At 29.9% G+C, this 14,936-nt stretch overlaps 1 protein-coding gene across 1 annotated transcript in view; it reads left to right on the top strand.

Moving 5' to 3' along the window:
* Positions 1 to 642: 642 nt before the first annotated feature.
* Positions 643 to 14,936, top strand: part of LOC111619153 (fat-like cadherin-related tumor suppressor homolog) — a gene marked incomplete at its 5' end in the record, with an annotated part of 165,933 nt that continues 151,639 nt past the window's right edge. The window contains 3 exons of the mRNA XM_023360827.1: positions 643 to 1,142; positions 1,657 to 2,431; positions 3,054 to 4,457. Coding sequence (XP_023216595.1) covers positions 643 to 1,142; positions 1,657 to 2,431; positions 3,054 to 4,457 — 2,679 coding nt within the window. The remainder of the gene's footprint in view (positions 1,143 to 1,656; positions 2,432 to 3,053; positions 4,458 to 14,936) is intronic.

A 14,936-nucleotide genomic window follows, 5' to 3' on the forward strand; every position in this document is an offset into this window, starting at 1 on the left:
AATGGTGAAATATGTTTATAAAGGTGGAAAGCGCATACAAACGTAGCGTCTGTCTAATTTAGATAAAAGGAACAAGGAAGCTCATTCTCGTTTTCATATTCTATGGGTTATATATTAACCCATAGAATGTGTTCCTATTCTAAGGGTTAATATATAATCTATAGAATATGAACATGAGAGAGAAATCATCTCAATTTTTCTATATATATATATATATATATAAGTTAATGTTTTTTTTATATAGTAAAATTGTTATTTTTATATGGATTCGAAGCATTTTTACAAAAAATAATTTTAAACGACGTTAGAATTAATGGAAAAATGATAAAAATGAATATAGGCGGTTCTTTGCGTAATTTATCGGATGAACGATTTGAAAGATACAAGAATTTTTATGTAAATTAATCGATTTTAACGTTTCTAAACGGTTTAAAATTTCAAAAATAAAAAAAAATCAGTTAAATACCGGTTTAAATTTTAAATAAAATGGGTTTTAAAACGGTTTAAAATTAAAACAATTGTTTAAAGAATTTTAATGCTAATTTTATGCTAAATTTAACAATGAACTGCCTACATTTTAAACTTTATGCACAATTTTCTACTTTTATTATCACTAAAAATTACTATAAACATTGATATAAGTTAGAACCTTAACTAGACCTCTCGATTATCAAAAGGAATCTTCTCACGTCTTAACAGTTCTGGCTCAAGATCGAGCACCCAAATTTCGAGCTGGTGACATCAAAGCTAGTTCGGCAACTGTGAAAATTAAAGTACTTCCAGTGAACGTTTACAGTCCTGAGATACTCGTTAGGCATTTTCCTAGTATTTTAGGTCATAGCAATGCAGACATTTATGCAATTGTCAAGGTTATCGATAAGGATCGTGGTGTTCACGGACAGATTGATAAACTAGAGATCATCGACGGAGATCCTGATAATCATTTCAGGATAAGTGATGGAAGTAAACCTTACGAATATAATATTATTGCAGAAAGAAATCTGGATTCTCAACAAGAATTTTCATTGACGTTGAGAGCGACTGATCGTGGTTCCCCTCCGAAATCCATAACACAAAATATTAAAGTTCGATTGTCTGATTATAAAGAGAAACCTCCTGTTTTTGAGCAAAGTGACTATGAGGTAAGTTTATTAATTTTTACATAAAATATTTTATTTTAATTACAATATAACATTAACTAGATCCAGCCTTGATCTCTCCTCTAATTACTGCTGGCACTTAAACATTACTTAACTTGTATATTTGACCTGTAGTTGTAACATATAACAAGTCTTTCCCTTCTACCAAATAACGATACACGTGAAAATATGCCTTTATTTACTCTAAAATGATAGAAAAACTCTTATTTAAGCATGTGTAAATCTGTATCANGTTGGGAGGTGGACTTTATCGGATGTAAATAATTAAATTTATTTATGCATATAATAACCGTCATCATCAAGTGATAAATATATGATAAATATAAACTAAAATATTTTATTTTATTTTTAAAATAAACAGCGAAAATGATTAATAAAGCACGTTAAAAACTGTGAAGAGATTCGCCATTTTGTTTTTGTTTTTTTTCTTTATAGAAAAAGTATTTATTTATAAAATTAGATATAATGAAAGAAAATAATGAAATAACTTTTGTAGGTAGAGGTAGAAGAAGTGGCACCGATAAATACTCCAATAGTTTTAGTGAAAGCAAACTTATCCAACCGGCAAGATGCGGATATTATTTACAACATCGAAAACGGAAACGAGGAAGCAGCTTTCAGCATCAATGCTCGAACCGGATTAATGACCACTTCTAAACAATTAGACAGAGAAAGTAAAGCCTATTATTCATTAACGGTTAGTGCTGTAGACCGTGGTGTACGAGGATTACGACGTAAAGGAACCACGATAGTTAACATTCAGATCTTGGACGCTAACGATAACAATCCTTCCTTTAATTCTACCAATGAAACTGTTTACTTCGACGAAAATAGACCCATAGGAACCATAGTTTATGTAGCGAAAGCGGTTGATCCTGATTTAGGAGAGAACGGTTTTGTTTCTTACAGTTTAGCTAATTTAAGCCCTGTACCATTTTCTATACACCCATTTAGTGGAGAGGTGCGTACTACTGAAATTCTCGATTTTGAAACCATGAAAAGGGAATACCTATTAAAAATACGCGTGTCTGATTGGGGTAAACCTTTCAGCAGGCAAGAAGAAATGTCTCTGAAGGTTCGCTTGAAGGATATTAATGATCACAGACCGTTGTTTGAGAAGGTGGAATGTAAAGGTTACGTAAATAGCAAAGCCCCCGTTGGGACTGAAGTATTTACTTTATCCGCTATCGATTTTGATGCTGGCAGCATTGTGACTTATCGAATGTTGCCTTCTAACGATGATCCATGCTTCAGGTTGGATTCAATGTCGGGTGTTATTAGTCTCGTGTGCGATTTGAGACAGAGGCAGCTGCGTGAGAAACTTCCTTCCTGTAACTGGATTTTTATTTTCTCATTTAAATCTAAACTAAAGTATATATATATAGGCTATACTGATATGTAAAGGTGATAAAAATTTTCTTAATTTTAATCAAAATTTGATGGTGAGTTTCAGGGAAATAATTTTTAATTAACTTAATTAAATTCAATTAATGCCACAATGACAGAAAAGTGACATCTCTCATAGAACCTCACCTAAAGTACAGTATAGTTATTAATCAATATATTTTTATACTGAAAACTTCTTGGGTTATTTGATTGTTTCATGAAAAGCTTTAACCAATTAGTATAAAGCAAATATTTAATTTCATGTAATTGAATGCCTTCATTAAACATTCTTAACTATAAATAATTAACTAGCTATTTTCTTGATTGAATTTCATTTTGATATTCATGAAAGAATATAATATTCTCCCTTTATCTTTCCTCATTAAATGCTTAAATATAATAACATAAAAGAAAAAAATATATATATTATATAATATTCATTGAAGCATGTTTTAATGANGTTGCCTTCTAACGATGATCCATGCTTCAGGTTGGATTCAATGTCGGGTGTTATTAGTCTCGTGTGCGATTTGAGACAGAGGCAGCTGCGTGAGAAAGTGTTAAATCTATCTGCTACGGATGGAAAACATTTTGCAGATCTCATGACCATTCCCATTACGATAATAAGTGGAAGCAAAAATTCCCTGGATAGAGCCGCTTTGGTGGAGTGTAAAGATGCTGGTATAACCGAAAAATTAAAGGAACAGATACGATTAGGAGAACTGAACAATCGCGGTGGTGTAGAAGACGTAACAGCTCCTACACCAACGCGATTTGCTGAAAATCGTTACTCTCCAGAGTTCTTATCGTTCGTTCCCCCAAAAATCTCCGTCAACGAAAGCGTGCCAGTGAAATCTCGTCTCATAACTCTACAGGCTCACGACAGAGATCGAGGTTTTAATGGGCGTGTCGTCTATGTGATTTCTAGTGGCAACGAAGATAGTTGTTTCAAAATGGATATGCACGACGGCCATCTTCGAGTGTTACGTCCTCTAGACAGAGAAAGAACTTCAAAATATGTGTTGAACATCACAGCTTTCGATTTGGGGCAACCGCAGAAACATTCTTCAAGAACTTTAGTAGTGAGTTTGCTTGATGTCAATGATAATCCTCCAAAATTTGAAAAGGACGACTACAGTTTTGTGATATCCGAAAACGTGGAGAACGGAACGAGTGTCGTTAAATTGAGGGCTACTGATGATGATACTGGCAAGAATGCTGAATTTACCTTCAAACTGGATACGGACACATCAGACTTCCATATTGATCCCATTAGCGGTGTATTAACAGTAAATGCAGCACTGGATAGAGAGAGGACAGATTTTTATAAATTGAAAGTACGTGTAACCGATTCTTCGCCCATTCAACCACTTTCTTCAACAGCTATAATCAATATCCGCATCTTAGATATTAATGATAATCCTCCATTTTTTGGTCAAAATCAATTTTGGACGAAAGTGCGCGAAGATCTTCCCGTTGGTTCCGTTGTTATGATTTTATCAGCTGAAGATCCCGATGCTGGAAAAGGTGGAATTATTCATTACGAAATATCTGGAGAAATGGATGATTTCAAAATCGATTCCGAAATGGGTGTCGTCAGATTGGCTCGACCATTGGATTTTGAATCCAAACAACTCTATAATATCACAGTTAGGGCAGAAGATAATGGTGAACCCGTGCTTTTTAGTGTTACTTCTCTGTTGATCGAGGTTGAAGACGTGAATGAAAATCTTCACGCGCCCAAATTTTCTGATTTTGTGGCATTAGGCATGGTAAGAGAGAATCAACCTGAAGGAACTTTTGTAATGAGAGTGTCTGCACACGACGACGATGGCCCGGGGATAGATAGCCAAATTACCTATTCTATACGGGATGGTGATGGAATTGGTATTTTCAGCATTGATAATCAAGGTAAGTCAAAATTTTTCATATATGAAATTCTAAAAAAAAAATTCATTTCAAACTGAAATTCGTTACTGCCTTATTTAAACACGCTTAAAAACTAATTATGCCATACGAAAATATGGTTTAAGCATTATATTTATAGGAAAATTTTAATTATATTTAAATAAAATTTCCAATAAAACAATTTATAAGAAGAATCATAATTTCTATATATTTATGAAAATTCTGAAATTCATTTTTAATAGAAATTAAATTTATAAATAATTGTTTAAGATCGAAAATTTCATATTAAACAAATGGAAAATATCTCAAAAATTAAATTTCAACTCATCCGTCAATGGATACGTCAGCATTAATAAATCAATGAAACCGTCACCCGATTGTGAAATAATAATGCAGAAAATATTTCAATTAAGAATAAAAATAATATAGATTAATTAAATTATATATAATATATATATATATATATANATAAAATACGGTTTTTATATTAAAAATTTAAGTTACTTTTAAATTCAAAAACTTTTAGTCGGGTTTAACTTACTCTGCTAGGTTAAAAAATTTAAATTTAATCAATGAAAATTTAAATTAGCCAATTAGAATCGATTACACGAAGTCACATGATCCGTCTGTAACGTATTCGAGAAGTTATCGACTGTCGAAATGGACAAAAATTCGTTATCATCAATTTCTATTCGATAATTATCGAACGTCGCAAGTTGAAAGAAGAAAATCGCATCGTGTGAAACGACTTAACATCAATTCCATTTACTCAGAAAGATAGAATAGAGGAAAGAAAACAAAATTAACAAATGAACATCCAACTAAGTACGAAAATTATCGTTGATTTAATCGAGTAAAAACTTAATCTCAAGTATTTTTCTAGGAAATTTGATTTTGTTTTCTTTTTATCGCTCGTATTTTTTTTTTCTTTTTTTAAACGAGGGGGGTTGTAGTAACAATCCAAATTGGATTAACGCGTACTAGACTAGTCCATTTATTCAATTCCCTTGTCGAGTTGACAAACCGCATAGCCCATTAAAGCAAAATAGCTGGGGATCAAGCTTAATGTTATTCAGCCGCACTTGCCAACAATTAAATGTAATTTAGGCTTTTAAAGGAGCATATGATTAAGAAAGCTGCAAGAAAATGTTTTAATGTTCATCTCGATTCGTTCGTTGCTAGTGATTTTTGAAGTGGTTAATTGAAAAGCCTTCTCTTTCCCTCCCCTCCTCCTCCTCTCTTTCTCTCGCTTTCTCCTTCCTCATTTTTATCTTTAAAGCTTTAATAACTTTAATAAATAAATAAATTTTATACATTATTAATAAATGGGTTAATTAGATATTTATTGTTGAATTTATGTATCTTTTTTTAAATGTTTTTAGAATTATATATTTAATTTTTTTTTAAATTAAAGCGGATATAAACGATCGTTATCTGCTTCAAAAAATTATTATTATTATATTTTTTTCCATTTATTTTTTCTTCTAAAAAATTAAATATTTTAGAAGAAATGAATGCTTTAAAAAAATTGATGTTTTCTTTGAAAATTTCGGGGTTTTTTCTATACGTATGGATGTGCGGAGGGGGGGGCACGATTTTGTTCACCCAGTTTGAAGCTTAATAACTCCTGTATTATTTGACGAATATTTCTGAAATTTTGCAGGGTGGTTTCTATATCAGAGGGATGGATGCTGTTAAATTTTGGTGGTTAAAGATCGACGGAATGGGGAGATAATGGGGGTTGTACTTATCTCCAGTAGGGTCGGACTTAATGACGATTTTAATCGTTATTAGCATTTACAATTTGTTACAATGTTTATGTTGTATTTGTATTTTGTTTTGGACACTTGAAAATGGCCACAGTGTCGTATAAACCTTTTTAAAAGCGCTAAAAATATTAAAAGAATTATGTAATATGTTTTAAATATTTGATTTTTGAATTCTTTGAACGTTAAAGAAATTGAAAACGGAATTTTAAATATTTCGTAGCAAAAATGGAAAAATTCAATAAAATTCTCTTATATTTAAAAGCATAAATCACATTTATGTACATAGTCTTACCTTCACCTCTAAATGGCAACCATTTTTCTTAAAATTCGTGCAAAATAACCTGTAAACAACGGCCATTTTTTAAAAATGTTTTCGTCAGTGTCCGTCGTTTACAGGTTTGACTCGTATATACATATATGTAATATCATTATAGAAATATTTAAAATAACGGCNTCATCTCGATTCGTTCGTTGCTAGTGATTTTTGAAGTGGTTAATTGAAAAGCCTTCTCGTTCCCTCCCCTCCTCCTCCTCTCTTTCTCTCGCTTTCTCCTTCCTCATTTTTATCTTTAAAGCTTTAATAACTTTAATAAATAAATAAATTTTATACATTATTAATAAATGGGTTAATTAGATATTTATTGTTGAATTTATGTATCTTTTTTTAAATGTTTTTAGAATTATATATTTAATTTTTTTTTAAATTAAAGCGGATATAAACGATCGTTATCTGCTTCAAAAAATTATTATTATTATATTTTTTTCCATTTATTTTTTCTTCTAAAAAATTAAATATTTTAGAAGAAATGAATGCTTTAAAAAAATTGATGTTTTCTTTGAAAATTTCGGGGTTTTTTCTATACGTATGGATGTGCGGAGGGGGGGCACGATTTTGTTCACCCAGTTTGAAGCTTAATAACTCCTGTATTATTTGACGAATATTTCTGAAATTTTGCAGGGTGGTTTCTATATCAGAGGGATGGATGCTGTTAAATTTTGGTGGTTAAAGATCGACGGAATGGGGAGATAATGGGGGTTGTACTTATCTCCAGTAGGGTCGGACTTAATGACGATTTTAATCGTTATTAGCATTTACAATTTGTTACAATGTTTATGTTGTATTTGTATTTTGTTTTGGACACTTGAAAATGGCCACAGTGTCGTATAAACCTTTTTAAAAGCGCTAAAAATATTAAAAGAATTATGTAATATGTTTTAAATATTTGATTTTTGAATTCTTTGAACGTTAAAGAAATTGAAAACGGAATTTTAAATATTTCGTAGCAAAAATGGAAAAATTCAATAAAATTCTCTTATATTTAAAAGCATAAATCACATTTATGTACATAGTCGAACCTTCACCTCTAAATGGCAACCATTTTTCTTAAAATTCGTGCAAAATAACCTGTAAACAACGGCCATTTTTTAAAAATGTTTTCGTCAGTGTCCGTCGTTTACAGGTTTGACTCGTATATACATATATGTAATATCATTATAGAAATATTTAAAAGAACGTAAAATAAATGCTTTTTTCTTTTTTAAATCTTAAATCCACTTTGATTTCAGTATGTTTAAATCCATTTAATATCTAATCAAAATTTTAATCCTGTTTTGATCGATTGGAAAGGCAAACTTATATTTCCTTTCATTCTGTTCAAGATTTTAAGCCAATTTAAAACTTGATCCGTTTCATAAACATCTCTCCAAAACTAAATCACTTTTCATATAATTTTCAGTTACTTTACAAACTCGTATCGTGGTTACTGCATAGAACAGTAACAGCTGCGATCAATAATCAACTTTAAAAAAATCCCTTTGCGGAAAAACATTATTAGATATTCATCCAGAAAAGGAATATCTAATAATATTTCTGTTTTATATTATTATTATTTTTTTTTTGTATATAAAACAGTGTAGAAGCAATGAGGAGGAATGTGTCTCTATGTATACATGCAGTTCTTCTTCACTGTTTCTTACTGTTTTATGTAAACTGAGTTCACTAGGCACGTACTTAGGGTCCTTTTTATGTGCCTCAATTTTATCGTTGCAGTTGTATATAATTTACAAATAATTCTATAACCACAATTAAACATTGTGTGTAATGAGACCCCTCCCCAATCTTCTATGTTTACGGGCCCTAGAAGGCCTTAAGGTAAATATTATTAAATATTCCCGTTTCGGTTGAATACGTAATGATTATTTTTAGTTTTATACACATGAAAAAGTATAAAATAGTGTAGAAACAATGAGGAAGGAACGTGTCGACGTGTGTAAGTAGATACGTTCTTCCTCACTCTTTCGCACTGTTTTATATAAAATATTATTAAATATTCTTGTTTTTCAATGAATATTTAATAATATTTTCTTCTCACATATATATTTTTTCATGTAAAATAATGTATAAAAGCGAATGAGGAACGTGACAATATATACATATGTATTCATATAAACACACCTTTTTCACTGTTTTCCACTGTTTTAAATATTTAATAATGCTTATTTATATAATTTCTATATGAATATTTAAAAAGTTTACTGTATTATATATATATATATATATATATATATGTTTTATATAATATAATAGATAAACAATGAGGAAGAACGTGTCTAAATATGTATATGTAGGCACGTTTCCTCTTGATGTAAACAAGTTCAAAAATATTTATTCGCTCATATATAATAAAGTATATTTTTTTTATATAAATTTTTATATAAAATAACGTTTAAACTTGCGTAAAAATATATTTTTTAACTAAATAATAACGATATTTAATTTTTTTTTTTCGGTGGTTGTTAGTTAAATTCGCTTATGTAAAATTTACAAGTTGTGAAAAATTAATTAGATTTTTATGGTAAATTTATTTATAATTAAAATTTTACACTCGTCTCGAATGTCTTTTTTTAATTTTTTTTAATAAAAGTAATTGTATTTTTATATTTTTTTGCGTTTTTTTCGGACTATGATGCGTTTAAAACTGGTCATTTATTTATTTTCTTTGCGGATTTAGATGCTAATTTTTTATATTAAATTATTTTTTAATGTATTTAAAAATATATTTTAAAGAAAGTTAAAGACATTAAAATTAATGAAATTTTGTGAAATTCGTAAAAGAGGGATTGTGTTCTGCTGTGTATAGAATTATAAAAGGGTTTAGTGAAATTTGAGACGGAATCTGTGAAGTGTGGAACGGAATTGATGAAATTTGGTGAAGAATTAATGAAATTTGGAGAAGAATTAATGAAATTTTGAAACGAAAATAGTGAAATTTCAAGCGGAATTAATGAAATATGAGATTTCATTCGCTAGACCTCGAATGAAGTATCGGAAAAGTCTAGTGAAATTTGATAAAAGTAAAGAAGTTTAGTGAAGTTTTAAACGGAATTTAGTGAAATTCGAAGTGAAATTAGTGAAATTTGTAACAAAATTTGTGAAATTAATATTTAAAAAAATGACCATTTACAACTTTAAAAAAAAACACAAAAAATTATAAACAAATACCGTTACTTAGAAGTGTCCGTTGTTGGGAGGTGGACTTTATCGGATGTAAATAATTAAATTTATTTATGCATATAATAACCGTCATCATCAAGTGATAAATATATGATAAATATAAAATAAAGAAAAGGAAATATTATAACGGATTTGAAATTGGAATTTTACAGGAAATGAAAACGTTTTAAAAAATTTTTCTCTAAAACCTTTCTCACAAATTCATAAACTTTCACGCATTTCTCTTTATGAAAATTTAAGAAGTTATTTTTTCTATTTTAGTTTATTTTTTTTTGTTTCATATTTTTGAGAAATTTAAAGGTTAAAAAAATAATTTCGAACATCACTAAAAGAATTTCTAAACATCTAAAATATATATTTTACAATAAAGAAGAGGAAGAGCAAGATGATGCAGAGGAGGAGGAGGAGAAGTACAGTACATTTATCTTTAAAACTTTCTCTCGCATTTTCTATGCTAAAATTACACTTTAAGCTTGTTAATTATCATTAATTTAGTATTAAATCGCATTAAAATCATCCACTAACATGCTTTCTTCACGACGGTAAATATACGTACTGTACAAAGACACTCTTCCCACGTGACTTTTTATAACCTCCCCTTTTACGCTTACATTTAAGTGTGCAGCATAAAACCCTTAGCATAATTTTAGATTTATGTAAATAGATTTACATAATTATTCATCTAGTAGCGTGTAGATGCCTCTCGATGACGATAAATAATACGAAAAGAAATGATAATCACGTGAGTTTTTGCAACCCCATCACATTTATAACCTTATGATTCATTACTTAACGAAGACCTTAGCATAATTTTAGAACTTTTTTAATATAATTATCGTAGAAAGAAGCGTATATAGGACCTATGATTAGGGATGTAAAGTGAGTAAGGAGATGTTCACACGATAAAAACGGGTTTATAAATATCAACTCTTATCAAACTTAATGGTGATTCTCAGATGACTTCATGTGTGTTTATATTCTACGACGTTTCTTTTAAAAATAATCAATAGAATTTATTATTTTCCTTATAAAAATATACTTTTAATTTAAATTTGGAAGGTGAATTTAATGAGATTTTGTGTTTAAAACCTTTCGTTTGTTTTACTTGTTTTTTTTTTTTTAGTGGATTATCTGGAACAATTTGATTTCATTCTTCTTCCTGCTATTTTTAGAAAGTTCGACACTCTTATAAATTTATTTATTATTGTTATGAAACCTGTTATATATATATATTTTTTTTATTCTTTGGAGAAAAAAAAAGTCAATTTTTTTACTGAATTTTTTCGTTGTAACTTGTTTATTTTCTTTGTTCTCTCCATTGTTTTTCAACGTGCTCCTTACATTAAATTACAGAAGGAGAGTTTTTCTTAATAGTAAATTAAGACTTTTATGCCATTTTAAAACCGAATAAAATAGCAAAGAATAACAGAAATTTCAAAAGATAATAAGGAATTACAGAAGTATCTTTTATGCAAATTAAGTAGCGAGTTTTCTCGTGTGTGTATGACCCAAAAGAAAGTGTTATAAATAGCCGAAATGTGGTATAAATCTTTGGTACCACGTGATTAAATGCCAAATATAGAAAGGAAAGAAAACGAAGAAATCAATAAAAAAGGAACCGTTTGATAATGTCGAAAATAGCCAAAATGTCAATAAACAGGAACTGTGTAAAAGTGTCAAAAAAAAAAAAAATAGCAAAAGCCAATAAATATCAAACGTCAAAATAGTAAGTGTTTGTAAAGTGTCAATAAGTTTGAAAAATATCAATTTTGCTATTTATTGACTTTTTTTCTTTTTAGCGGATCAATTTCGATGGAATTTTTTAAATTCCAAATACAAGAAAATAGGTTAAAAAAATGGAGAGAAAGATTCATAGCGTATTTACAATACATCCTCTTTAACATTTCTAAGTAACAGACAGACAAACAGATGGGAGCAAACTTCAACTGTTTGTAGGAAAAAGAAGAAAAAGCACTTCATTTACTCGACGTTTTGGTAGTTTAAAAACAGTCGACAAGCAGCTACTCTTATACGAAATTGGAATTCTTTTAAAACTTCTCTTAAGAGTTGATGGGGGTGATAAAAGTTTTCTCAATTAGAAGAAGAATTCCCACCTCCCGACTGACTTTTTACGTCTGGAAAATTAAGGTTTAAGAGATGACCTTGTTCGCGGATTAAATTCTCTTCCCGACGTTTCCATAGCAACCGTGAAAAAGGTGGAGGGGGGTTGTTAATTTTGCCGGCGTAAAGGTTTATTAGCAGTTGGTGTGAATGATTTGCGGTTCCTGCGGTCTCCTCTGCACTCGCTGCCTCTTAAATCTGCTCCTGCGATCGACTTTAAAGATAAATTAGATTATTTAAAAGTTAAGCATCGAGAATGGCTTCCGACGAGGGGGGGGTGGGTTAGGAGAAAGTTTTAAAAATGCAAAAGGATCGTTGTTGCTCTTCCCTTTCCACTTTAGATTTTCAAAATATTTTTTTATAAATAATTTATATAGGTGATGTGAGGTTTCTAAATATTCAAAATCTCTATCTCTTTCTCGCTCTTCAATTGTCTAAATTCCTTCTCCGGTTTATATTTATGAGGGCTTAAATAAGTCTAGAATGTAACATAATTAGCTGTGTTTAAATGATTCATGTGTAATGTTAAGTAAAGTGGATGCGAATGAGACGTAAAGAATTTAAATGTATGGAAAAAAGTCTGGTTTTCTGGTGTTTATAAATTGTCTTTTATGAGTTTTCGAAGCTTTGTTTGATGAGAACACGTAAGAATATACAAGGGAAACACAAGGGCACGTGTAAATACGCAAGCGAATAGAAATAGAACACGCAAATATACAAAGGAACATACACTTATCAAACATACAAAGGAACATACACGTGTTAAACATACAAATGAACATACACGTGTTAAACATACAGAGAAACATATACGTGTTAAACATACAAAGGAACAAACACGTGTTAAACATACAAAGGAACATACATGTATTAAACATACAAAGGAACATACACGTGTTAAACATACAAAGGAACATAAATGCATACATAGAAGTATTTTTATTGTAATTTGTGTGTGTATGTTGCGTGTCACAGTCGATTATATAACAATATTTGTTTAAAATATGTAAATCGAGAAGGAATTTAGTCATTTTTTTAAAAAGTTTTTCTGACTTAAATATGCTATGTAAGATGTATGATGGGGGAACACGCCGCAACGTCTCCTCGGTAGCCAAAATTCTTAATAACTTCCGCTTCCGGTTCTGATGGCTGTAAAAATCAATATATGCCATTGCGTGAAAAATAAGCGAAATTTCTTCCGATTAACTTCTTTTTTTTTAACATTAAGTCAGCTTTTCAAGCGTAGTTTATCAAACACAAACACACACGCACGCACGTATAAGCATACAAATACAAACACAACCACAAACACATGAACAAGCACGCTAGAAACACACGCAAACTCACCCAACATAAACATAAAAATACAGGAACACAAATAAACACAGAAAACAAAGTGAATATAGGAACACTTGTAAACAAAAAAAGCTAACATAAACACACACAAAAGTATTGTATATTGAGAAACACAATACAGAAACATACACAAATGAATACCAAACATATAAAGAGAAAGGCAAGGCACTGTTAAAGGGTGTCAAATAATTAATTAATTCGAATTTTTCGTGAAATTCACTAATATATTTCGATTTTTATTTACGTATTTATTGATAATACCAAACAATTTCAGTAGGAAATCGCGTGAATTTCACGTTTTGTTTGGTCGATATTAAATCAAAGTTTAATATATCCCCCCGAATTGAATTTCTTGTTAGAATAGAGGGTGAAGGGGAAGGAAAACTGATTCAACTATTGTCAGAAATCGGGAAATTTCATTTCTTTTTTAATTTTTTCCTATTTTTTTTTCTTAGAGAAAATAAAATTATTATTTACTAATAAATTGAAAAAGTTTTAGAAATTAATTTGTTTTTTTTTTCCTCTTCTCGAGAGGATTTTTATAATGATTACTCGCCTTTGATTTCACGCTTTCTTGGTTATAAATGGATGAAAATGTGTGAAATTTGATAAAATTTGGTAAAATATTTTACCGAATTTTGTTTCTTTTCGTTTATTATTTTTGTACGATTTTTTTTTTCTTTTACAAAAGGCGAAAACTTTGAAATTTCGGATCGAAAATTGCAATAAAAACATGGAATGATCATTAGTGAAGTGACGTGGAAAAAAAAAAAGAACCTTCATTCTTGTACAGTGTTCTATTGTTATTTATTTATTTATTTATTTTCTTAATTAGCCAACTTATTGCTAATTTTTTTTTTAACTGTTAAAGCAATATATAAATCCCTCCATACACAATTAACATTTATTTACTCTACAGAATTTAATGTTGTATAGGCTTATACAGGATACAAAATTTCATTAGTAAATGCGGGGTGGCCCAAAAGGTTAGAAAAGACGACGTTAAAGAATTTGAAAATAATGTGATTTGTATATTTTTTTTATGGTTAACAATGGTTAACTGACTTTTGGGCCACCCCGCTAAATATTATAAAAATTAAGGAATTGGGAAAATTTTCTTGTTGTAACTATCAATTGGGGGAGGGTGGAGGAATTTGAAGGACGTTGCTTCGATATTTGTCGCTAATTTTTTATTATAAAATTTAATAGATCAATTGTGATACATCAGATCAGTCGAAGGATTCTTCTCCCCTCCCTCCCTCCCTCCCCCTCTTCCCTTTTAATGTTTCTCGATGATCCTTTATTTCGATTTTTCGAAGAATTTTTCAGCTTGTTTATATCTAATTTTCTCACTTCTCTGTTAGTCTGATATCTTTGATAAGGTCTTCAATGGAGGAACTTTGCCATTGTCCATTGACTTTCTCACTCGAATCCAATTTCTGTGCACTAGTGACATTGATTTTTTTCCCAAAATTTCGGCTCTCAGACTTCACATCTACACATAAAATCTAAAAAAAAAAGGGGGGGAAAAACCTAACTAAAATCTGGCAACAGCTGCCATTGATGACACAAGATTTCTGTAGGCACAATAGGGAATTACAATTGAATTTCTTCTATTAAGCTGGAATGAATCTGAAAATAGTTTACCTTTTTTTCTTGAAAAAAAAAATTAAGTTTAGAGGAAATTTTTAATAAATTTTTAATAATTGTGACTGTATACCT

This window comes from Centruroides sculpturatus, unplaced genomic scaffold (genome assembly GCF_000671375.1).
Source record: "Centruroides sculpturatus isolate CEXI.00-Female unplaced genomic scaffold, Cexi_2.0 scaffold79, whole genome shotgun sequence".
NCBI classification, from domain to species: Eukaryota; Metazoa; Arthropoda; class Arachnida; order Scorpiones; family Buthidae; genus Centruroides; species Centruroides sculpturatus.